Source organism: Electrophorus electricus, chromosome 15 (assembly GCF_041902795.1).
Source record: "Electrophorus electricus isolate QZ-2024a chromosome 15, ASM4190279v1, whole genome shotgun sequence".
NCBI lineage: Eukaryota > Metazoa > Chordata > Actinopteri > Gymnotiformes > Gymnotidae > Electrophorus > Electrophorus electricus.
Genome location: NC_137511.1, coordinates 16,873,729 through 16,898,832, shown reverse-complemented (window position 1 = coordinate 16,898,832; position 25,104 = coordinate 16,873,729). Strand labels below are relative to the sequence as shown.

General features: G+C 39.9%; 2 protein-coding genes across 11 annotated transcripts; both read left to right on the top strand.

Annotated features, from left to right (window-relative positions):
* The first annotated feature begins 1,459 nt into the window (after positions 1-1,459).
* Positions 1,460-20,259, top strand: LOC113590847 (transient receptor potential cation channel subfamily M member 4-like). 10 transcript variants are annotated; one of them, XM_081697824.1, is made up of 29 exons: positions 1,490-1,707; positions 2,207-2,268; positions 3,069-3,246; positions 3,391-3,571; positions 5,034-5,203; positions 5,535-5,712; positions 7,041-7,105; positions 8,081-8,299; positions 8,720-8,822; positions 8,914-9,035; positions 9,127-9,405; positions 9,540-9,641; positions 9,908-10,036; positions 10,157-10,286; positions 10,427-10,572; positions 11,520-11,632; positions 11,984-12,091; positions 12,325-12,371; positions 12,567-12,805; positions 13,108-13,223; positions 13,561-13,693; positions 14,286-14,460; positions 14,576-14,741; positions 14,900-15,081; positions 16,402-16,534; positions 17,228-17,300; positions 17,396-17,489; positions 19,430-19,512; positions 20,123-20,259. In XM_081697824.1, exons 1-28 carry the CDS (start codon positions 1,675-1,677, stop codon positions 19,504-19,506), a joined length of 3,753 nt encoding a protein of 1,250 aa, XP_081553950.1. In that variant the 5' UTR covers positions 1,490-1,674; the 3' UTR covers positions 19,507-19,512; positions 20,123-20,259. The 10 variants fall into 10 exon arrangements, 8 of the variants coding, with proteins under 8 accessions (XP_081553956.1, XP_081553955.1, XP_081553950.1 ...); XM_081697827.1 differs by having other exon boundaries at positions 1,490-1,724; positions 9,241-9,405; XM_081697822.1 differs by having other exon boundaries at positions 1,492-1,724.
* On the top strand, positions 20,229-24,768 carry LOC113590848 (uncharacterized). Its single transcript, XM_027031159.3, has 6 exons — positions 20,229-20,907; positions 21,415-21,527; positions 21,913-21,981; positions 23,303-23,357; positions 23,886-23,922; positions 24,036-24,768. The coding sequence occupies exons 1-6, from the start codon at positions 20,229-20,231 to the stop codon at positions 24,055-24,057; spliced, it is 975 nt and encodes a 324-aa protein (XP_026886960.2). The 3' UTR covers positions 24,058-24,768.
* The last annotated feature ends 336 nt before the right edge of the window (positions 24,769-25,104 follow it).

The following is a 25,104-nucleotide window of genomic DNA, read 5'->3' as shown; positions in this document are numbered from 1 at the left end:
GAGATGGTCCTTAATTTTTCTTGCTAGTATAATATATATTTATAAGGAATTATGTGAACAACCAGATGGCTTGTCTTGTTGCTTGCAACTTCATGTACCCCACACCCCAGTGCAATTAACTGTTTTAACTCTTAATAATGTTCATATGTACCCAGCCAGATATGGATATAGCCTATGTTAATTCAGCAGTGTAGATATTGAATCAACACTGACAGAATTAGTTATTCATGTTGAGACATGTAGACCAAGAAGAGTAAGTAAGTGTTAAAAAGGCAGAAAGGATTTAATCTGCTTGTGGCCCATTCAGCTCTTGTTGCAACAGACCTCAGTCTGTAACTCCCTGCCTTCCAGGCCAATGCATTATGGAGGTGTCTCTACTATTTCTACTATTGCTGCTGTACATGCCTGTTAAGGCAGACATGGTGGTCAGACACACACAGAGGTAAGTGCATGGTCACACCCATGCACGTGCACAAGTGCATACACACCTTTGCACATACACCTTCTCAGGATGTACTGCTCCACGTGTATATATAAAACACACACCCACACAAAATGCTCTCTCACACGTGTATGTGGGCATTCACAGTAGCGTTATTATTATTATTATTTTTTACAGGGAACAAACAGATACTCTGTCACTAGAAAACAGCATACAGGAGTCAGACTTTGTGACACCAATGGATACAGAAAGAGAGATGATATCAATTCTATCAACAGACTCAATAGCATCGGACACATATCACAAGTCTACAACGCAATTAAAATACATACATATAGAACTCATTAAGTAAGTGTATTCGTTTTTTTTTTTAATTCTACGATTTATATTAAAACGTTAGTTTTTGTTTTGTGTGAAATAATATATGCAATAAATAAAAACAAAATTATCATTGCGACATTTTTCCCCAGCGCACAGTCCAGATTGCGGACAAGACGCGCACCGGTGAAAAAGGGCTGTCAGTTAGGCACATGTCAGGTACACAGGTTGGCTAACATTTTATATCTAATGGGACAGACCAACAGAAAAAGAAGTCCAAAAGGGTGGATGATCCAAAAGGATACGGGCGCTAGAGACGCCAAACATGACCTTAGAGAAGATTTGACTAAATTAATTAGACTGGTAAGCATCTGAAGGCTCAATAATGTGTCTATTGGTTATTTTTTGTTTAGTTTTTGCTGCTGTAATTGTACACAGATATTTCATATAAATATCAATAAAACAAGCTGAAATAAAGTGTAATAATAATAATAATAATAATAATAATAAAATAGGCTAATAAAGAAAGGTTTTGTTCGTTTTTCTTCGTAGATACTTGTGTCCAATAGAAAGTGTCAAATTCTTCCTTCTTTTATTGTTTATTCACACGAGCCCGAACTGTTAGCTTATTTGAAAGGCTCTGAGGTAAAAATCTAATCAAATCGAAACGTATTTATATAGCGTTTTTTCAGAACAGATACATAAAAAAGACTTTCTGCGCTTTCGCTTTACTAGCCACGCCCAGTTCAGCAGGTTAACCGGATGAACTTATCAAGGTAGGCTGAAGTAATTTTACAGGAACGAGTTTCACAAACAAAGCTGTACTATAATAGGAAGAACGTTCGTAAAATGTACTGAGTGGCCTTTAGATTATGTAGACTTCAGTCAGTCAAAACGTACAGAGATGATTGATAATGCGGTCGACGGAGGGGGAAGGAGAAGCGACGGTATGTCAAAAGACCTGGTGAGTTAACGCTAACTACAAAGGAAAGTAGCCTAATAAACGTTTTAAGGTAGTCGTATAGCAACGTGTATAAAAAGGTACAAGCCTATTTAAGATCCTCCTTGCGGTAAATTAAACATGCCGTATGAGTCATGTGTTTGCATCAGGGGTTTCATTCAAACGAAATGGAGCCTTGCCCGGCAACACGATGACTCAGTGACAGTTGATTACTAAGCTGTCTAGTAAAACAACGGTTGTTGTTGTTTTTACATTTTGGGTAAGTTCATCTGTTGGGCTACGTTACCGATGAACTTATCCAAAATGTAAAAAACACTGAAATCACTGAAAGGTCTACAATAGCAATTTACAGATCATCGGAATACTCAACGCAAAGTGCACACGACTCATTTGTACTGGAATAGTAGACCTCAGACATATCTAATTAGTTTAAACTACACGGGTGTCCAGAGGTCGTCAATTCTAAAGTCAGTGTCTGATTTCAGAGCTGGTTTCCAAAAGATATCAAGAAAAGAGTGTGCACAACCTTTGTGGAGGACTCTTTCAGGTGAGAAGTCACTACATTGCCCATAGTAGTAATCAGTTCCTGATGTGTTTCCCTCACAGTTTTGTCTTTTCTGTGCTGCACAGCAACAGCGGCGATAATACGATTTACACCAGTACAATTGCAAAAATGCTGGTGCGTGGTTTCTGTTCGGTCTTGTCTACTGGAATTAGAAGACATTCCTATTCGTGTAGAATTCCATCGCTGTCTATCTTTAATGAATGCTTCCCATGTCATTCCAAACAAATCATGCAAGGAACACCAATGCTCTCTATTCATTATTTTGTCATATCTTTATCACAGGACTCTCATTAATAGCTATGAATGATCCAATTACCTTTTTATTGTCTCAATTATTGTCTCAATAATTATTATTTTTATAATCCCAAGTAAAGCAGTAGTGTTAGAGGTATTTTACAGACATTTAGCCTTTGGGAGTGATGTTCTAATATGAACATTCTTACCCTGTCAATCACTTTATGCAACATCTAATATCTATTAATTTGCATCACCTTTGATAAATAATCTCTGCTTTCAGGTTGTGGTCCTCATAGGAAACTAGCTCTTTTCAAATACTGTAAGGCCATTTCCATTCTGTTGTGTGAAAAGGGTGACCACAAATAATACCCCATAAACCTTTCGCTCCCCATGATTATAAATGAAATTCCAACGGAATCTTGCCAATTTCCAGTGTGTAAAGTGTCAGAGGACAATGCCAAAGGTGTCCTGTGCTGAAGGCCACCAGTATGTGATGGCGATTCAGATTCATATGCGGCAGCTAATGGGTCACACGTGTGCTGCAGCAACGGCCTTCTGTGTCAGTGCGGGGGCGCACGGGACAGCCACGCCTCTGCCTCCCTGAGTGACTACTTCAGTGCGGCAATTGTCAGTCATTGGGACAGTGCGCAGCACTCATCTGAGGCCCCCACCGATGCTTTTGGAGAGGTGGAGTTTGCAGGGGCGAGTAAGAGATACAGCCACGTAAGTTACTCCCCCAAAGCCAAGTTTTGCCAGAGTAAATATACTTTATAGCTCTTTTAAGTAGAATTTCAGGTTAGACTGGTGCAGAACCAATCAGTGTGCTTGAAATGTGCATCTTAAGATCCTCCCCTTTTTGATCACCAGTTCTTGCGCCTTTCCTGGGATACTCCGCCTGCTACCGTCTATTCCATCCTGACTGACAACTGGGGCCTGCCCACACCAAACCTGGTCTTGTCCGTGGAGGGTGGTGTGGGTAGGTCAAAGATCAAGAGCTGGGTGCGGGAGGTCCTGAGGCATGGATTGGTCAGAGCAGCGCAGAGCACAGGTACAAACACAAACCCACTCTGTCTGCCCTTCAACCAATATCCAATGGATATCTCGCATTATTTTTTTTAATAAAATGAAGGCATTGTATTGTCAGTTACTGCATTATGCTACTCTGCAAATAATGCCTTTTCTGATATCTAACGTGTGCTGGGAAGAAACGGCTTGTGCTGTACCTGTGGTTGGATGCAAAGGACTAGGGATGATTTGGAACTGGTGGAGGAGGGGATGGTGGGCTCAATTTAATACTAGCGGTGTTGGGGGGGGCTTTTTGTAAAAACCATACTGCTCGTTTCTGGTGGCTTTTGAGAACAGCATTTATTGTTCTGTAGGTAACACAACTCTGCAAAACAAATAATACAATACTTGTTTTCTCCTGACTCTTCCTTCCCTTGTTTGGTTTGCATGTCAGTCAAATGACTGCGTAATGTCAAAGCTCTTGGCAACACTGACTGCCTAAAACCAGATTCCCTGTGAACAATATAGAACCACACAGAAAGTGATTTGTGGGTTGATAAAGATATGCTAGCTTGCCAATGCTGTATTGGATGAGAAACTTATTTGGCATTGCTAAATAGTTGGCAGGTCAAAAATATTAATCTGTGATCATTTTTCCATTTTCACACAAAAACATTCACATGCTGGTTAGAATAATAACTGACATAAGTGGTAGAGGATATATTTAGGTAAATATATAACTTAAGTTTTAGGCAACTGCTTTGAGTACTGCTTTCACACACCTACTTTGTGTTTCTGAGTTTGTTTAGCGTTTCTTATGAGTTTGCCATCTCAAGCCTTTATGAACAATGGGCTGTGGACAGGTTTTTTAAGTTTGGGTTTAAATTTAGCTTCCTCAAATTTTGGTGAGAATGTAAGAGTTGATTGTGGAGCAAAGTGTATTTTGAGATTTTGAGATTGAACTGGTTGTATAGTAGAGGGTTATTGGAGACCATTTTTTAAAAATGTTTTTTAATAATTTGGCTGCTGAATTAAAGGGTAGTTATCTAACATTTCAGACTCACTTGTCAGAACTTTTGATATCTCATAGTGTGTGAAAATAGAGTTCTTGCATCCAGGAGTGTTGGGAGTTTCTTGGCATGGTGTAAAATTGTGGATCTTTCAGATAACTTCATATCCTGTTTAAAAATGGCCCATCAGAATAGCTGAAATGTTTTGCATTGAACAAGAAATGAAGCATGAAGTTTAATTTTGTTCAGGCTGTTGTATAGACCATGCTCTAAGCACCAAAGTTAACCAAAAGTATAACAGTTTAATTCAACTATTAAATCAACTTTTATACATTTCCCTATATTACAGCTCATAACCAAAATTAAACAACAGATTTATTTTTCTGCTCTCTTCTAAATTCTTTGTCCCTAACCCCTTTGTTTTTTAATTCTTGCTTTCATATATTTCACCCAACACACACACACACACACACACACACACACACACACACACAGGAGCATGGATCGTGGCAGGTGGTCTACGGGAGGGTGTTGGCAGGTGTCTGGGGGAGGCAGTGAGGGATCACTTCACTGCTGCGTCCTCCGACTCTCTGGCTAAAGTGGTGACCATTGGCATTGCTCCGTGGGGTCTGGTGTCCCACCGAGAGCAGCTGATAAACCTTGAGGTAACTATAACACTTTGTGGATACACCCTCTAAAACAGTGGGAACGTCTACAACACGCATGGCCCAAAGCCCCAAATTTGTGTGAACTGGATAAAAATATTTGTGAATATTTGTAAAGGAGTTAAAATGTTTTTATGTACTGGAGTATGAAAATGTCTATTAATAAAATTGGAAACTAAGTATTTAAAGTATTTGTCAGTTTTTACTGTATAATAAAATTAATATTAAAATTGCAATGACTTAGATTGTACTTTTTTGCCTTAGTTCAAGGTATGAACATGCATAAATACACTCTCAAACTCTTTCTAAATACCCTTCTTCTTTTTAACAGGGCAGTTTCCCTGCTGTCTACTATGTTCCAAACACATCACGGGACTCCTTCTGTCTGGATAACAACTACCAGGCTTTTCTACTGGTCGATAACGGGACAGTAGGCCGTACAGGTGGTGAGACTGTTTTCAAGGCACGCCTGGAGGACTACATTTCTCACCAGCGCACAGGAAAAAAGGGTGAGTCAGGGATTCAAAAAACATCTCAAGCATAAATTGAAAAAGTGGAGTAAACCTAATAGATGTACAACAAAAAAATTCTTGACTAAGCAGAAAAAGAAAGGAAATTTGGAACACTGCTGAAAACAAGCCAAAAAGTAAAGTGGTGAAAAATGAACTAATGAGAAAATGCTTGTTATTGTTATTATCATTATTTTTGTTGTTGTTGTTGTTATTATACAGTTAATCCTTTTGACCTTCCAGTCACTGTTCCAGTCACTTTGGGTCTAATGATATACAGATTTCACAATATAAAACCTGTTGTGGTTTTTGTGTGCTGTTATGGCTACGTTCACTTTACCAGGCTAAAGTGACTCAAATCAAATTTATTTGCCTTAATATGACAAAAAAAATTCAGGGCAGTGTTGACACACAAATCTAATCTTTTAAAATCAGATTTGAGTCACTTTCATATGTGGTCTTGGATTGGATTTGTATCCGATTCAAGGCCATGCAAGTTTAAAGAGAATGGTCAGATCAGAATTAGCACTGATTTTGTGCCTATACACATGCACTTAGCACCAGGGTCATCAAAACAACAGTGGAGGAGAATAACAGCAGTGACAACAGTAGCTGCAAAAACAATAACAGCTAGCTGTATTTTTTCACCTTGGCCTGATAACGTACAGCTGAGAAATTTTGTCATCATCCAGTGCAAAATGCAATGCATATATGAACTACTAGCAAATCCATTTTGCCCATTTTAATAGCATAAGTCCTCTGAAAATATTTTTTGTTGTTCATGACACAGGTGACTTATGCAAAAATGTATCAATGTGTGCATGCATTCTGTTTTGGAGGATGGATGCATTCACATTACAGACAGATACAGGTCTTTGATGTGGTCACAATTATGAATGTGAATTGTCAAGCTGGGCAAATCCAGTCTGAGTGTAATGGGAATTGAACTATGTGGCTTGTAATGTGAACGTAGCCAATTTGAGCCATTAGCACTGGCATTTGGTCCTTGTGTTGAGCAGTTACAGCAAACCACAGTCACTGTCTGAGCTGCCAAGCTTTGCTCTGTCTACTCGAGCTGGAAGTGTTCCCAAAGAGGAGATGAAGGCGAGGATGATTTCAGTGTTCCTGCACCAGCCCGCTCCCTCTGCTCACCATTTCAGTTAATTCAGTTAGTTCAGTGTCTCCTGTACTGCAAGAAATTATTCATATGGATAAAGCCACTCCAAAATTTACAGAGCAAGGATGCATACTGTGGCACTGTTTGGACATGTCAGTAAGGACCTGTGTAAGACAGTTTAAGTGATACTGTGTTGTATGTACTGTGCTAGGTAGCGGAAGCATGGATATTCCTGTTCTCTGCATGCTGGTGTCAGGAGAGTCTTACATGCTTGAGGTAAGTTTTGAATTGCAAACGTGTGTTTTGCAAATATAAAACACAAGTATCCAATGAATACAGATCCACTTTGTAATATGTCATGCTCCACATACAAATGCAACATACAAATATATAAAAATGCTTGCAATGAAAAATACAAAAAATTATAACATGAATACAACAGGTTGCAAAGATGGTAAACAAATTTTAACCAAATATGTTCTGTGCTGGAGTTCCATTTGTAAATCATGGGACTTTTACCGTTATTCTTTCCCAACATGCTAACATAAGACTGATTTACAACTGCTGAGCAGTTCAATCTCTAACAGCAGCTGGCACAGTAGGTCCCTTGAATGAATGGTGAGGTTGTGTTTGCCTGTTGGTTAAAACTAGCAATTTGATATGGGCTACTTCAGCCATTAACTAACCTAGTATGGCAACTTCAACTTGAAACAGATATGTTGGTTTATTGGATTTTAGTAGTGTAAAAACAGATCATTTGGACAGTTAAATATTTTGAAGTACTACATGTGAAATGCCTTGTCTTATCTCTTCCACATTTAAGATGACTCTCAGTGCCACCTGTCGTCATAGAATTCACGTTAGTCAGCACATTTATGAGAGAGCTTATTAGGCAGTTTTTAAATCATACAAAATAAATATAATTCATTCCAAAAGGCTCACACAAAGTTATTACTTTCAATGATTTAAGTATTTGTTTGTTCCACATTTGCATACCTGCATGCATTTGCCTGTAAAATGAGAGTTGAAAACACAACTTAAAATTTGCAAAAAAAATAATATTGTATTCCTGAAACATGTATCTATGTGTGAAGTACAAGGTATTGAAAAACTGTTTTATATATCTAAAATGAGTTATTTTTATTTAGTTCGTTTTGGCACTGAATTTTGACTATACAGAGTGACTTTTTTGGCACCTTTTTGTTTGAGTAATTTGTTTTTTTGTTTTTTTTGGCTCATCCTTTATCTCAGAGATTGAACTTCTCCTTGAAGAACTCCATCCCCTGGTTGGTCCTGGCAGGGTCAGGTGGGCTGGCCGACCTGGTGAATGACATTCTGGAGAACGTACCAGCATCAGAGTCAGAGGGCAAGGGGAACGTGGCGAACAAAACGGACCTCAGATCAAGACTGGCAGAGAAAGTGATGAAACACTTCCCAGCTGATCCAGATACTGACAAGCTGGTAGAAAAGGTGAACAAGCAAGAAGCAGAACCACATGGGATTGAAGAGGAAATGAGGAAGAATAAAGCTGAATATGCCTAGACAATAATCTCTGTAATGAAACGAGATTGCATCAAACCGTTGGCTGAGTTTAAAGCATTAGCATAACGCCCCCTAGGGGTATATCCTAATAGCAGCACTTCTATACTGATGTGTAACATCCTAGACTCTGTGCCCAAATTGGATCCCAGTTATTCCTTGGCCTCTAAATATGTTATTTATTAGTATTAATAACAGATCACTTTATTTGTTTATTGTTGAATCTTATATACAGTGAAGCTTTAAATATTTTGGAGATTTTGCAAAAATCTTTCAATTTAAAAAAGCCATGTCATAAGTCAAAGGGATATTCAGTTACTTTGCTTGTATTCCCTTGGGTAATTTTATTAGGCTTTGAGTATTTACCAAAGAAGAGGGCTGATTTCCATCTATCATGGTGAGCAGGAGGGCCCAGACGACTTTGACACAGTGCTGCTGAAGGCTCTAGTCGGTGGTATGCTTCACCAGTGAAAACCTCACCAATTAAAACTCCTATTCCCATTCTGCACAGTGGTGTAAATGGTGTGTGCATGTTTGTGTGCTAGTGAGCAAGCAGCGCTTGTCAGGCGATACCAGCCCCAGTACCGAGGAACTGAAGTTGGCACTGACTTGGAATAGAGTGGACATTGCCAGGAGTGAGCTCTTCACAGGAGACATCCAATGGAAGGTAGGAATGATAGGAAATAGTGTCTTAGTCTTTGCTGAGCAATTTAATTGTCTTTCTCATGCACAAATGGTGGAACCTTTGTTGAATACAGAGTGATGATCTGGAAGACTTCATGACTGATGCTCTGGTGAATAATAAACCCCAGTTTGTGCACCTCTTTATTGAAAATGGCCTGAATATCCTGGACTACCTGACATTTGGTCAGCTGGAGGAGCTCTACCGCTCTATCTCGGACAGCTCTTTGGCCTACACTCTGCTAGTGCGTCACCTCAACGACCGCCAGGGTGCGCCCTATACTGGCTTCACCTATTCCTCTACCGACCTGTTAAACCACTCCTCCAGTCCAATCAAAGAGTTTACCCTTTACGAGGTGAGCACAGTAACTAAGGGGTTTGACTTGGAGGTCTAGAATGATAGATGGAAAACTGTAAATGTGATTAGTGTCAGTGAACTCAGTAAACTCCCATCACACTAAGGGAGTGAGCTTGTTTGAAAATCTCCTAGGTGTCTCAGCTCCTGGAAGACTTGCTGGGGGATGTGTGCGAGCCATTCTATCGCAAAATCCTGGGTCTGCAGGGCATCACCTCTACAAGGAAAATGGTGAAGGTAATACTAAGCCATATTTGTCAAAAGGCTTTCACAAAATATTTCACACCAAAGGCTAAAAAAGAACAAGAGCCTTGTAGAGGTCAATGTCCATATTGGAGCATGCTATTGGACCCCTGTTTGCTTCTGTTCATTGCTTATTACATTTTAGATTTTGGGGCAGAGTCTTCCCTTTTGGATTAATCAACTGATCTTTCTTGTTGGTGTGAAGGCACACTTTCAGGAGTGCTAGATTAATTTCATATTGGTTGTTTTCGCTTCTTCAGAGGCTGACTAAGGTGTGGAAGGAAGGAACAGCCTACCGGAATCACAGGTGCCCCCACCCATGGGCCGCTCTTTTCATCTGGGCTGTGCTGCAGAACCGCAGAGAGATGGCCATCTACTTCTGGGAAATGGTAACATCAATGAACACTGTGGTTGTTGTATGTGTTTTTGACATCAAAGGCAGGATTTTTAGATGAAAGACTGAGCACATAGTTTTCATATAGTTCTCTATCTGTGTCTTTCATTCTCAGACAACAGAATCAGTGCTGAGTGCCCTTAGCGGCTGTAAGCTGCTGAGAGAGCTCTCCAAACTGGAGAGAGAAACCGAGACCAAATATTCCATGAAGGAACTGGCCCGGAAATTTGAAAACTATGCCCATGGTATGATGTGCGCCTGGTCTGTGTGAATGTGCATTTAACTCTGGCTGGACAATGGGTGTGGGCATCTCGAGGGACATTTCACACCCTTCCTCTGTCACCGCCTTTCACTGTAACTCAGCTGAATCTGCTGTTCACCACAGACGTGTTCAGCCAATGTTATCAGAGCAGCGAGAGTCGCTCATTCGTGCTCCTGAGGAAGAAGTCAGCCATATGGGGAGGGGCCACGTGTTTGAAGATGGCCATGGAGGCTGACGCCCGCTACTTCTTCAGCCACGATGGAGTGCAGGTCCGAGCAAATGTGTGGAGTGGAACAGCAGCTACCTGTATAGAGAATTACTTAGTCGGTCCATTCCAGGCTGTTCTCACACCCCAGCCACACATCAGACAAACCTGCTCCTTATCCACCACATCATAGCTACTAGCAGCAAAACTATTTACCTGTATCTTCTAATACTTTTTGTGCTTTAAATTGAGTAGCTTATGACTTTCATTGGACTTTTTTAGAAAAATATTTACATACAATATTTACATTCATATGTAAATAATAATACATACAATATTTACATTCATTTAAAAAAATTGTATATTTCTTAGACCAGTTAGTCATCATGTCTGTAGGTTCCATGTAGTTAAGCTACTTTTAGCATGTAGTTTGTAGTGGTTAACTAATGTTGACTGTTTTTCTGAACCATAACTTCAGTATAGCTGCAGCTAGATATTTTGCAGAGTATGCTAAACTGTAGCTTATCTAAATACATTTAGAGTAGATTTCAAAACATTGTCTGCTCCATAGCAAACATTAACAACTGTAAGCACGTGTGAACAAACACTAAGTGTTTACTAAATGATAACATAAAATAACATAAAATTGCATTATGAGCTCTTTGTATGTAGTGTTACTGAGGCTCTGATGTAAAAAAAACAAAAACAAAAAAAAACACTCCTTGCTCCAGGCAAAGCGACCCTTCGCTAACACTCTGTCATTCCCATACTGCACTAGCACTCTGTGCCATTTCCGTACTCTGGTCCTAACATGGCTACTCGGCCCTCACACTCATCCTACTCTCTCAGAGGGCATCACTGTAAAACATGTCAACTGTTCCGATTATGAGGAAGTTTCTTGGAGCTTCCATACACAAGAAAGGTTACTATTACTATTGACAGGACTGTTAGAAAATGTTTTTGTTTCTAAGTGTGTGTGTGTGTGTGTGTGTGTGTGTGTGTGTGTGTCAGAGTCTGCTGTCTCAGATCTGGTGGGGTGATATGAACAGGAGCACGGAAGTGTGGAAGCTCATCCTCACTCTGTTCATCCCTCCTCTTTGCTACACCAATCTCATTTCTTTTAGGTCAGCACAGGCTCATCCCTCCATCCTTATATTACCAAACATTCCCAAAGCTTCTCCCCAGTTTGGAACTCATCAGCTAAAATGCTAAAATGGCAAGCAGTTAATGAATCAGTAGGAATGTTAGCATAAGCATATTCTAAAGACTGATGCTAATGGAGTTTGTCATATGCCATAGCACATTTGAGTAATGCATTCCTTTTAAATTCTGTGAGATATTTAGTTTGTCTTTGCACTGCTTACTTTTTACACTTAATCCTTAAAGCTCCTCCTGCTTATATCTTTTTCCCTCATTGATAATCCAGAGTCTCTGTCCTTCTGTTTGGTCAATGTGCTATTCTGCATATCTGACAGGGAGGTGGAAGAGGCTGAGGAGGGGAAGCCCGACGAGATCCCACAAGGGAAGGACATAGAATGGCTCTATGCAGAAACTGTCTTCTCATTCAGGGACCTCAAACGCATGTAATAACCAGTACTCACAAGAGGGGTAATAGACCAGGGACACAGGGCCTAATTTGATTTTGCAGGCAGTATAGAATTTACCCATGAGTCAAACAGTTTCGTTTTGGAAAAAAATGAAGCATAAAAACTGCATTAAAAAATGCTGTATAATGTTTTATAAATCTTGTCAGAACTGCAGGTAGTTTTGGGAAAAAAAGATGACCAGTATTCTTCTCCCTTTTCTGTTTTTCCAGGCAGGAAAAATCAGAAGACTCAAGCCCCATCAGACCTACCACAAAAGGTATGTCAATATTAAACATTCACCTCTTCATCTTTTATCTTTCATTCATGCTTTAATGAATACTGATACTGCCACTCTATCTTTCTCACTGACTTACTTTGATGGAGGTTTTTGCTATTTAATACCAGTGATATAAAGTTAATCTTAGCTGCTTGTTGTGATTTTGTGTGTTTTGTTTTCTGTGTCTCATCTCAGGCCGCCTGGACAGGGCCACCCCTCAGAAGAGGCCCTTCTTGGTTCAGCGCTGGAGGCAGTTTTGGTATGCCCCAGTCACCGCCTTTGTTGGAAATGTGCTCATGTACTTCCTCTTTCTGGTCCTCTTTGCTTATGTTCTGCTGCTGGACTTCAAGCCGCCGCCCCCCACAGGCCCCTCCACACCTGAGCTGGGGCTGTACTTCTGGGTTTTCACCATTGTATGTGAGGAGATTCGAGAGGTGGGTGCAGATGGCAAAAACATTTTTGAAAAAGCAGCTTTTTTTGTTTGTTTGTTTGTTTGTTTGTTTTAATTTATTTATTTAAAAAAATTATGTATGAGTCAAATATAAAGATGAGTCAAAAAGACCATTCCATATTTTAGAATACAAATAGTCACCAGAACAAACACAGAAAGAACAGAAAGTGGCGGTATTGTTGGTGACCTTGAAGAGACCTCTGCTGAATGAGGCCTTCTCTCTGTGGGAGCTTGGCAGTGTGATGCAGGGAAGGAAAGATGACTGTTTCTCCATCTCCTGTTCAGACATTATTTATTGGAAGCATGACTCTCCGACAGAGAATCCGGCTGTATCCTCAGGACGTGTGGCACAAATGTGACCTCATCGCCATTATCCTCTTCCTCATTGGCATGTGCTGCAGGTATTGTTAAAATTTTCAAGTTCGCCTCCACATGCAGGTGTTCCCAGGGCTGTTCTAGGGATATCTTAACACATCAGCTGTTCTACTAAACTTACCATTTTGCTTGTCTAATGTAATTATCATCAGTCCCTAACATCTCACGAAACCCTTCATGACATGGCACAGGTGTGTTCAAATTAACACAACACAAATATGCAGTACATTGGCTCCCCATGATTGCATGTTAAAATACTGATCTAAATACCATTTTTAAATGACCAACAGTACCCAGGAGCCAGTGTGGTGGTGGTCGTGGTGGTGGTTGTTTGTTTATACATTGTCTTGTTGTGTTTCTCAGGATGTTCAGGAGTACTTTTATGTTGGGCCGTGCTGCCTTGTGCCTCGACTACATGGCTTTCACAATTAGACTTCTCCACATCTTTGCCATTCACAAGCATCTTGGGCCCAAAATCATTATTGTGGGCAAAATGGTAAGATATGTGAAAAAAATAAAATGATTACTCTTAAAGCAGCAGTTCAGATGGTGTGGGGTTGTTGTGTTTTTGTTTTTGTTTGTTTATTTTGGTCCAGCAGATGGCGATGTAGCATTGACTCAGTCTCACTTTAATGGAAAGCATTTTCAAGCGTAGTTATGTTAGCCAGGTTTAAAAAAAAAATCTTATTTCACCAGCTCTGACCTTGATCCGCACTCTGGAATGAGTCTGACACCTTCTGCAATATCAAGCCATTTGTGCTCTAGGGCACACATCAGTGTTAATCCCATCAGCTTCATTACTATTGCAGTTTCTCCTTTGATTTTCATGCTTGCACCGGCTAGCTCTGGGTTTTCATTATGGTCTGTGCATTAGAATATGCTGAATCATCAAAATGCAAAATGGCTTACAGTCTGCATATTTCACATTAAACCTGCAAAGCCAAGCAAAATGAAACCATATACAGGTTCAATCTCATATTCAGGAGACTCAGGTTCAGTTATGGTAGTCACATGAAACACTGTTGTATTTAAAGATTTATCAAAACTTTATCAAATCTTTGCCGTATAGCCACCCTCTTGCTTTCCAGATGAAGGACGTATTCTTCTTCCTGTTCTTCCTGGGGGTATGGCTGATGGCCTATGGAGTAGCCAATCAGGCTCTGATGTACACCTATGACACCAGTGCTGATAGGATTCTTCGACGGGTGTTCTACAGGCCATATCTGCATATATTCGGACAGATCCCGGTGGAGGAAATAGACTGTATGTTCTTATTCCAGTCACCCAGTCTGAATGGTTACGTCACACTGTTTTATTGCATTGGGATCATGATTTGCTGTCCTTGCTTATTTCAACCTCTTTGCATGTGTGTGTTTAGCGGGCTACGTTTGGAATGCTGACTGCACAGACAACACCACGCTTGTCGATGAAGGTATGGAGCCCTGCAGGAATCCCCATCATAATTGGCTAGTGGTCATCTTACTGGTTGTCTACCTCCTGGTCACCAACATCCTACTCATGAACCTACTCATTGCCATGTTTAGGTAGTCATCGATCCCTCCATCCATCTCTCCATCTATCCCTCCATCCAGCCAGACACCTGATGTCCTAGTGATTTCCATTCACTCTGCTCCAAACCTTTCCTGTTTTTTCACCTCTCTCTGGCTGTCATCTTTTGCTTCTCTTCCCACCTTCTGTCCAGCCACACCTTCTCCAAGGTACAGGAGCGGAGTGACACGCACTGGAAGTTCCAGCGCTTCAATGTGATTGTGGAGTACCACTCTCGGCCATGCCTTGCACCACCCTTCATCGTCATCTCCCACATCCACCTCATCATCAAGAGGAACATTCGCAAGATCCCATCAGAGAAAATCCACCAGTTTGGTAAGTCCTTGTCCATCATCTAAGTACTTCTTTTTAAATCTTGTAATGCAGAGATAATATGAATGACAACAAATGAGAGATGCACTATATGGACAAAAGCATGTAGACAACTGATCATAATACCTAAATAAGATAGACATCCTATACTTTTTTATACAATGCATTTATTTGTAATGTCTCTTCGATTTCACAACAATTCACTGATATTTGCTGATGATATACTGACAACAAAAGTAATCATTGCATTGTGATTTTCTATAACAAAGCCTTCCCAATATTTTTAGAAATCTTTCTTTACAACAGCTATTTACAAGAGAACAAGGGGTGCTTATACTCTGCTTACAGGAGCAAAAACACTACTTTTAATTTATTACTTTAATTTCTTAATTGTTTTAACAGAAATATGACCATATGGGTTTAATGTACTCAGTGCACTTTGACTAAATCAAAGTGAATGCTGATTGAATGCTTCTTTCTGTATAGTAAGAGAGGAAGAGAGCTTTCACATTTTGTATAGATCATGTTATGTCCAGCCATTTGTTAATAGTAGGTGGCTCTGGATTTAACCATTTTCTTGTCAAACTGTTGCCACAAAGCTGGAAGCATATACTTGTCTAAAATGTCTTTGTATTCTGTAACATTAATATACCCTACACAGAAACTAAGGGGCCTAGCCCAAACCCTGAAAAACAGCCCCAGGACCATTATTCCTCCCACACCATACATTACTGTTGGCACTGTTCATTCTGTAGGTAGTATTCAGTGTGCTTCACACCACCCCAGCTTGGCACTGTGCATCTGAGACTAAGACCTGTTTGGTGATAGAAACCCATTTCATGAGGCTTCTGATGCACAGTTCTTGTACTGATGTTGCTTCCAGAGGCAGTGGAACTCTAGTGGGTGATGAATCAGGAGAGATGATTTATATGTGCTACACACATCATTGCCCTTTTGTGTGAGATTGCATACTGTGCTGCATTCTGGCTGAGCTGTTTTTGCTTCTACATGTAATTTCACAATAAGGGCGCTTAAAGTTCAGGCAGGGCAGAAATTTCATGTCTTGATTTGTGATCCTTGAACAGTGCCACAGTTAAAGTTACTGAGCTTTGTGCTTGAATTTAAACACCGGTTATCAGTGGGTGTGGCTGAAACACCTGAACTCAATAATAAAGAGGGGTGCCACACTTACCATATATTGTATTGGGGACTAATGTAATCTCCTTTGCGTGCTGATTTTCAGTTGGTGACAAGAAAACCCATATTCTCCTTTGGATCCCTTAACATATGTTGTTACAGTTGGTTCTGCTTGTCTTTGGTTAGCTGTAGAACTGACAGAAAAGATTAACAACAGACTTTTGACATGGGAGAGCATTCAGAAAGAAACTTTCCTGTCAGCTGCCAGCAAGAAGCAAAGAGGGAGTGATGGCGAGAGGCTGAAACGCATGTCAATCAAGTGAGTGTCCCGCCCATGCTTCACTACATATATTCACGATGAACATTTTCAGTAACAGCCAGGTTAGGGCTTTGGGTATGCCATTTAGCACAAACTGGAATATCCTTTGACACTGTCCAAATAAATCTTTAACCCATCTGTTATCATACAAAGTTTGTTAGCCATTCTCCAGTTCCTTATCAATGGCCAGTTTCTGACAACAAGACAGTGGACCACTCCCAAAGTAGTACTGACTCAGACATAAAACCCAACATCTACAGCCATTTAATGTAACCCAGCATCTACAGCCATGCGTTTAATGCAGGGTTGAGAATGGTTCCCATTCTGGTGCACAAATGTCCTATGGTCAGAAACAGACCAGTGATGAATGGCCATCTGTAGCTGGCCAGTTGTTAGTGCATTTGTGTGTGTGTGTGTGTGTGTGTGTGTGTGTGTGTGTGTGTGTGTGTGTGTGTGTGTGTGTGTGTGTGTGTGTGTGTGTGTGTGTGTGTGTGTGTGTGTGTGTGTGTAAGGGAAGTGGTAGCTCAGTGGTTAAGATTGCCAGTTCAAGCTCCACCACTGCAAAGTTGCTGCTGTTGGACCCCTGAGCAAGGCCTTTAACCCTCAATTGCTCAAGTTTTACTTTGGATAATAGAGTGAGCTAAATGCCATAAATGTATGTGTGTGTGTGTGTGCGCGTGCATGTATTAATAGAGTGGACAGTGTTCTCAAACAGACTGCGGAAATAAGGGATGTTGATCGTAGATTACAAGCACTTGAGACCGAGGTAAAATGCTTTATATTTAGCATAATATCATAGTACCTCAAAAGAACAAAAACCCAACAACTTTTCATCTCCCTCTATGCATCCCTCTCTCTCAGATGGAGTTCTGTTCCTCCACCCTTGTGTGGATGGCTGAGGCGCTCTCTCAGAGTGGGTTGCTGAAGACCAATAAGCCTCCACCTACACACAAAGGCAAGTTTCGCTATCTCCATTAAATGTGCTTTATAGAATTGGTTTATGATATCAATATTTTTGTTGCCAGAAAATCACAAAGACAGACAAACAGATAGATAGGGGCCTGGGTCCTTACATTGTCTTTTTCCCAAACTCCTTTGCAGTAAGATGAGAGGTGGAGTTCTCTGTCTGGCACTCATCAGTCACCCCTTCTTTGCACCATTTCTCTTCCTCTTGCACCTATGCGTCATGGCATGGCAAGGAGACATGCTCCCACCTCTCTCATCAGCCGGATTTTTATGAGCTCTCGGAAAAGTCGCTGGGCATTGTTCTGATTTTAAAGAGTTGCTCATGCAAGCTGGGCCATTGTCCTTTAAGTTCTTGGGAACTGCATATTCCCACACTTGGGGACTGCAAGAGAGGGGAATACAGGGGAACAAGGCAGAACCTATGACATGCCAATGAGACACTTCTTGAATAATTTTTGTGTTACAGGTACAGTCATGTAGAAAATGTATCAGTGTGCTGTTACTTTTGTGCAGTCTTAAAAAAAAAAAAAAAAAAGATTTTATGTTTGTGCTCTGGAGTCCAATATGCAGTATTATGTACAATATGACATTTGTCCATTTGCCTCTGCCTCTTCTTCACTGAAATAGAGCAGAAAACCATTTATGGGCAGTCATGAGATTTCTGCAGCCATAGGTTTAGGATTAAAAAACAACAAATGATTATACCTACATTCACTCACCTGTTATGTGAGAACACCTACTTCACCAGATGAAATCATACTTGAGAGGACTTACTATCAAACGTTTTTTACTATCATAAAGAACAGAACTACATAACTGTCTGTTTAAATAATCAGTATAAACACTGCAGATAATTGGTATAAACATTGGTAATCACCATAAACTGTAAAATGTTTTAACAATGCTTGCACCACAGTGCATTGTTAAGATGAAAATACAGGTAGCCAAAGACCAGCAGCTGCATGTAAGTGTGATTACACATCACTTTTGAAATAGACAGTTGTCATTTGGAATATGTAAAATTACAGAGGTTTTAGGCATTTTATCAAAGCTTTAAATACAGCAAATGAATTGGAACTTTCTTGGGACTTACTTGAAGGTACTTATAAACAGAAGCATTAGTCAGACATTTGGTTTAAGACATGTGGATTTATACCTATTACCACTGCTATTTTGGAGATGTCTACACACACACTTTCCCAGAGGATATGGATGCTGTTGCTACTAAATTTGTTGAAATGTTTAAACACAAACTGACCCAAAGGACACTGACGCAGTTACTTTTTTTTGGGTTTATTTTATAAACCATATGTGCAAAACTGACTTGTGTAGCAGTGTTTATTCTGTATATCAGTTTTAAGCTCACAGAGGAATTTATTTTGTGGTAGTGCATTGTTATGACTTCTATAACTGTCAGTTGCTCTAACTAATACGGTGCTGTGTATTGTCTGTTCATATGCTGTCTATTTATAAACGTTTTGGCCAGCAGAGCAGAACATATGTGATGGACAGAGGGACAGAAATAGTCTGTATGCATATGCTTGCTTCTTTTATTTCACAGGCATAGCAGGTTCACACTCTCTCATTATTATTTATTCCCTGTATTCTCACTTTGTTGGCATTCCATGTTTCAGTGATGAAGGCAAGGGAACTCACAATGAGAACACCTATAAGGATATAGCGAACAGCCACTACACTAATGATATTAAATTGAAAATTTTAACATGAAACAATGATAACATTTGTGTGTTCACTTCAAGTTGGAGCATCTCCTCCAACAAACATAAAAAGAAGCAGCAGAACCTGTTTTCATATCAGTTATCTGATGTCTTTAGGGGAGTTGGCTTAAGAATGCTGACTATTCATTGGCCCCCAGGCCATGGTGCATCATGACAAAAATGGCAAATCTTTTTCCGTCTCTTACTTCAGGCATTGAAGGCTTACATACTGCTGAACTCCCACCTGTGTCTGCACATGGAAGAATCATGCAGAACTGTAACCTCTGACAAGAGGTGAAGTTCATCCAGTTTGAATGTTTCAGTGATGCAGGTGCTGCGGTAATCAGAGACAGAAGTGGCTGTGCTGGCTAGCAAGATAGTGATGGATAGAAGACATGACCTTTAGGAAAGAAAGAAAGCAGAGAGATGGAGTTTCAGTGCCAGGTCTACTGAAGGTCAGATAGTGAAGGGTCATGCTGTTATTCCAAGCCTCTTTATATAGTTTCCCAATCACCTGTTAGGCCCAGCCAAGGCCTGCACAGATGTCAGTCTGTGTGCGTGTGTGTGTGCGTGTGTGCGTGTGCACGTTTGTGTGTACATGCATGCTTGCTTGCTTCTCTTTTATGCTAGTATTCATTCTCACTTATGCACTGTGATCTATAGATTTGTTTCTTTTTCTCTCTGTCTCTTTCTCATTCACCCACTGAAAAACACACATAGGCACACACACATAGGAAAGCACATCAGAATTACTGACATGTGGCCCTGTCAGTCATCTCACTATTCATCCCTGTTCCCTTACGTCCACTGAGCGTGTGTTTGTGTTTGCACTCCTGCTAGTGTGGTCAGTCTGCTCTCTGTTAGTTCTTCCAGACTTTCTTCTTTTCTTCTCTTATTTGTCCAGGGTGGGGACCAAGAACCTTTCCCCTGAAGCTTTTATTGGGTGGAGACGTTGAAACAAAGCTGGACTAGCAGGTCCTCTTTTTTGTGAGCGACAGAGGGAGGCTAACATGGCTGCTCTGCATGTCAAGCTGCTGCTGGGACTGCTACTCGCTCTGTTGAACACAGGTTCATGGAGCGAGGAGGTGGACAAACTTCAGGAAGAGGGCGCAACCGAGGCAGCCAAGCTGGGAAATGCAAATGTGGCAGGGGAAGACATGGCTGGACATGAGGAAGGCAGAGAGGAAGACTCAGATGAAGAGGAAGGGTCAGAGGAAGAGAGTGCAGAGGATGTTGATGGTGCCAAGCAGTCTGTTGAAGAGGAGGATATTCCTGCTGATGAGGCAGGTGAAGAGGAAGGTGAGGAAGAAGAGGATGAAGTTGAGGAAGAATCTGTAGGGGAGAAAGCAGCTGAAGTGGAGGAAGAGGAGGAGGCAGGTCAGGAGGAGGAGTCAGAGGATGAGGAAGAGGAGCTAGAGGATGAAGAGGAAGATGAGACTGAGGAGGAAGAAGCTGTAGATCAGACAGAGGTGGCAGAGGTGAGGGGAGAGGAGGAGGGAGATGAGGAAGCAGAGCCAGAAGAAGATGAATTTGCCAGTGAGGAAGCTACTGATGAAGATGAAATAGAAGAGAAGGAGAACGAAGAACATTCTGAGGAGGGAGGGGTTGTTGAAGATGAGGCCGGTGACCTTGAAGATCATCATAAATATGGTGAACACACAGAGACAGACGGGGAGGAAGGAGATGCAGGTATGAGCTTGGTGTTACAGTATAACCGATGTATTGCTATGCTTTATATCTCTGTTTGGGTTCCAAAAAAACTGCAAAAATCATATGGTCTTATTTTCAGCACACCTATGAATTATTAGTTCAAAGTACAGCTTGAGGGAGTTTTCAACAGTTCTTAGGCTGATGGTGAAGGGTTAAGGGCATGTCCCATAATATAACAGTTTGGAACACTAGTGTAATTGACTAGAATGGAATAACTACCATCTTTTAAATGAATCTCAAAGGTCAAGAATGCTGGCTCTATATGAACAAATAAATTTAAAAAAGGTATTTATAAAGGTAGTTCACACATCAGCCTGTCTCTACAATTATGCAATGATACATTTCTAGATCAGTCATGGCCCATAAAATGACCACAACTTTGTTTTGAACCACACTAGATTTAATCTAGTTACATCAATGTTAAATTAAGGTCAAAGCTTCAATTTCTCAGTACATGTTGATGAGCTTGCCTTTTATGTGCTATAGAGGACACTGTTGATGAGGTAGAGGAAGACACAGGAGAAGAGGAGCTTGCAACAAGCTCTACAGTTCCAGACTATCACACAGGCTCCGTGTGTAGCCTGTGCTCCGTCTGTGAGGTACTGGCTCAAAGAATCGTCACGTAATGACGATTCAAATGACTTGCACACCGCATAACTCATTGACAACATAATTAACTTACTTTAAATGATGTGTAAACCTTTTTATGAGAGTAGCCTTATTGTGTAGTGGTACCTTCTTTTTATAGGGGTCAGCAACTGTCAGCAGGGGCTAAACTGATCGCGCTCTCTGTCCCTCTCCACCCTCTTTGTTTTTCTTTCTTTCTTTCTTTCTTTCTTTCTTTCTTTCTTTCTTTCTTTCTTTCTTTCTTTCTTTCTTTCTCTCTCTCTCTCTCTCTCTCTCTCTCTCTCTCTCTCTCTCTCTCTCTGTGTCTGTCTGTCTGTCTGTCTGTCTGTCTGTCTGTCTGTTTCTCTCTACGGTCAGCACTGCAATAACTGTGACAAGTGTCCTTGTGAGGCAGGAGACTTAGCAGCACATTGCCAACACTGTCAAGTGAGTGCTTATACCAGCATCCACATTAATATATTATGCATCCACTTTACAACTGTGTGTGGCCATACCCATCTCACAAAGTATAAATATCAGTTTGCATACAAAGGGATGAATGCTGTAAAAATAGAACCATCATTTGAAAGACTGAAAAGGCTTAGATAAGTCTAGACTCATTATCAGTACATTCTAGCCCTACCGTTACCGAGTAGCCATTCCAAAAACAGTTGAGCTTTTATGACTTCTGCTGTCTTTGCTTTCTACGTTTAACATGTTGTTTTGTTCCATTCAGTTTAATTATATCAACTTTTTCCAAATTCAAGTTCTTTTTCTGGTAAAGTTAAAGCTCTAGAGTCACGTGTGCTGATGCAATTGACCCTCTTAGCTGCTTTGCAAATTGAATCCAAAGGTTGATTTATCCATGCTAACTTTTGAAGATCAACATTCACTTCTTAATTTTAAAAGGAGCAATCAGTCACTTTTAACACAAAGCAGCAAACAAAATTTAGTGATTATTTATTAATTTTGGGTTATATCTTGCTCAGTTCACCTAGTCCTTATTTTCTTGTAAAAAGTGAAAAAATTCATGACACTTTGCAAACTCCTATAGCTCTACTCCAACTGCTCTTTTACTCTGTTGCCTTTTTCTTTAAAGTGCAGTTCATAGGATATGAAGAATCAAGTTTGCTTTATAGTGCCTGACAGAACCACTGAACCGCTCCATAGAACGGGTCCCCCACATGGAGGCAGCTATATTTAAAATAGATTTAGTACGCTGATACATCGAGAGGCCACTAGGTGTCAGTATAACGGCTGTTTCAAAATATAAAGAAGAAGAACTGACAAAAAGGAAAAAGTTATTGCTCCTGTAGGTGTTAGTGTTATAGGTTGATGGAACTAAATAAACAGCATATGCATAGAACCTTTGCATATTTTTTATTAGGTTCTGTGATTTAGTGTCATGGGTTAGTATTTTTCAAGTATTTACAGCGGTATTGTAAATTTTTGGCATTTTGTCATAGCAAAGGGATAAGTGGTTGTTATATAGCACCAAGATTAAACTGTAAAACTGGGCTGTTAACCCCCCCCCCCCCCCCCCCGCCCCCTTTTTTTTTTACTCTTTGATCACAACATTGCCCAGAACAGTCACATGCAAGGGATATTGTATAACCACCACTGAAATTGTATATTGTATAACCACCATGCACAAAAATGTCATTATAGCTCTATAGCTCTCCGATAGCCTAGCCATACTTAAAGGTTCATATGTTTTTTTCAGAACTTTGCTCAGCTGTAACTGTGCATGATTGTTTCTCTCCCCCAGCAATGCTCCTACTGCGCTCTCTGTTCTGTGTTCTGTGAGACAGTCTGTGAGCCAGGTAAGAGTTCCTCACCACATCCTGCTTCACACACAAAATGTTTTTCTTACTCAGCAAACAGGATCACGTGGTAATACTAGTCCACCAGGAACCAATTCCCATGAATGAGAAATTTGGCCTAAAGCTTTGCTTTAGAATGACTGAGAATTTGGGGAATGCCCTTGGTATCTACAGAGGCCAAATGCATTTGCTACATTTATCCATCAAAAATCTGAAGACATTTGCAGATGTTTTAACAAAGCTAACTCTACTGTCAGTATGGGAGTGTAAGAACTCACTAAGTGACGCTAAAATTTTACATTTATTGGTAGCACTTTTTACAGCATGTGTGCTCATAAACATTTACAGAAGTCATATATAATGAGAATTCAGGGTGAGGCACCTACTGAGCAAGCAAAGGTGGCACTCACTGATCTGGCATGTTTAATTTTGTCTTTCTGCACTGTTTACATTCCACATAAAGCAAACAGTAAATGATTGTATTCTTTCTGAAACAGACTGTGTTGCTTTATTTTATTTGTCTCATAGGTGGCATTGTGGATGTTCTATCTGGAACTTTTTATCAGTGAGTGCTGAAGCTTTATTAATTCTTGATTTTCTCAATATTTACTTAATTTTATAAATGCTCATATGTACATAGATATGTTTATGACAGAGTTCTCTGGCTTTGCTATGCAGGACTATTGCCTCGTATCTGTGAGCACCTATGACATTCTCCCCTGTGCCACCCTGTAGTGGAGAGCAGCCGTTTGGCTCAGCATCTGTGATGTTTGTTAGTGCTTGAAAACATATCCTCATCTTAAGGCAGGTACAGAATTATGGAGCCTTTATATGTGCAGTTGAGGTCAGCACACCCAGGGGCATGTGGTTTACACTGGCACATAAACATTTCAACAAGGTGGAGAGTTTAGTTTTATAATTTTTCAAACTTAATCTCCCAGATTTAAATTCATAGAAAGCATTCATAGTAGTAAATATAAAATGTTTACTTAAAAAAATTTAGTTAAAATATGTTCTGTGGTGACACAAGACCTGTATATCTGGTTTCAGTACAGGTGAGCTCTTTGAGCAGACAGATGTGCTAAGGCACATGTTCTGTGATTCAGTGGCATGTCATTCATAGGCTCATAAATAAAAAATAAAAGAGTCATTTTATATGCATTTGTTTATACTTTATATCTGTTTGTGTGTAGTTAGACTGATGATTAAGTAAATGAAAAAACAAAACCCCAACATCAAATATTGAATTAAAACACTATAGTCTGTTTAGATCAAATTAATTAATTTTGTTATAATATTAACATTATAACATTATATAACAGTATAGTATAAAAACACAATAAAAATAACAAAGTTAATTTATTTTACACAGATATGTAATAATGGATCATTTTTCTCAATAAATAAATGAGTGTAATATTTTTGTCCCATTTGATTTAGTTCTCTCTATCTACTTTTAGAACTTGTAGTTTTAGTTCAAATTTAAGTAGAAATATAGTAACTTCTAAAGGGTTTAGAAACTTTCAAGCACTGTAAGTGTACATTTGTAGTTGTAGTGAGTAACTAAATCTTTCACAAAGATGTTTCCAGCCATTGCATAATAGTTCAGGGGTCAGGCTGTAACCATCTTTGAATTATAGCTTTTATGCATGCAGCTAGTAGAATTTTTAATTAATTCTTTAATTTATACAGATTTGAAATAGACAAACATACAGAATAAGAGTTGTTTCCGAATAAATGATTCAAG

What these genes read in the sequence shown, in the direction of transcription:
- LOC113590848 (XM_027031159.3), top strand. Translation starts at nt 20,229, where the DNA reads ATGGCTGCTCTGCATGTCAAGCTGCTGCTGGGACTGCTACTCGCTCTG. An exon ending in CGGGGAGGAAGGAGATGCAG is followed by an intron (nt 20,908 to 21,414) that starts GTATGAGCTTGG and finishes TATGTGCTATAG; the next exon opens with AGGACACTGTTGATGAGGTA. An exon ending in CTATCTGGAACTTTTTATCA is followed by an intron (nt 23,923 to 24,035) that starts GTGAGTGCTGAA and finishes TTTGCTATGCAG; the next exon opens with GACTATTGCCTCGTATCTGT.
- LOC113590847 (XM_081697822.1), top strand. Translation starts at nt 1,665, where the DNA reads ATGATTGATAATGCGGTCGACGGAGGGGGAAGGAGAAGCGACGGTATG. An exon ending in CCATCTACTTCTGGGAAATG is followed by an intron (nt 10,037 to 10,156) that starts GTAACATCAATG and finishes TTTCATTCTCAG; the next exon opens with ACAACAGAATCAGTGCTGAG. An exon ending in GCCTCCACCTACACACAAAG is followed by an intron (nt 17,490 to 19,429) that starts GCAAGTTTCGCT and finishes CTCTTACTTCAG; the next exon opens with GCATTGAAGGCTTACATACT.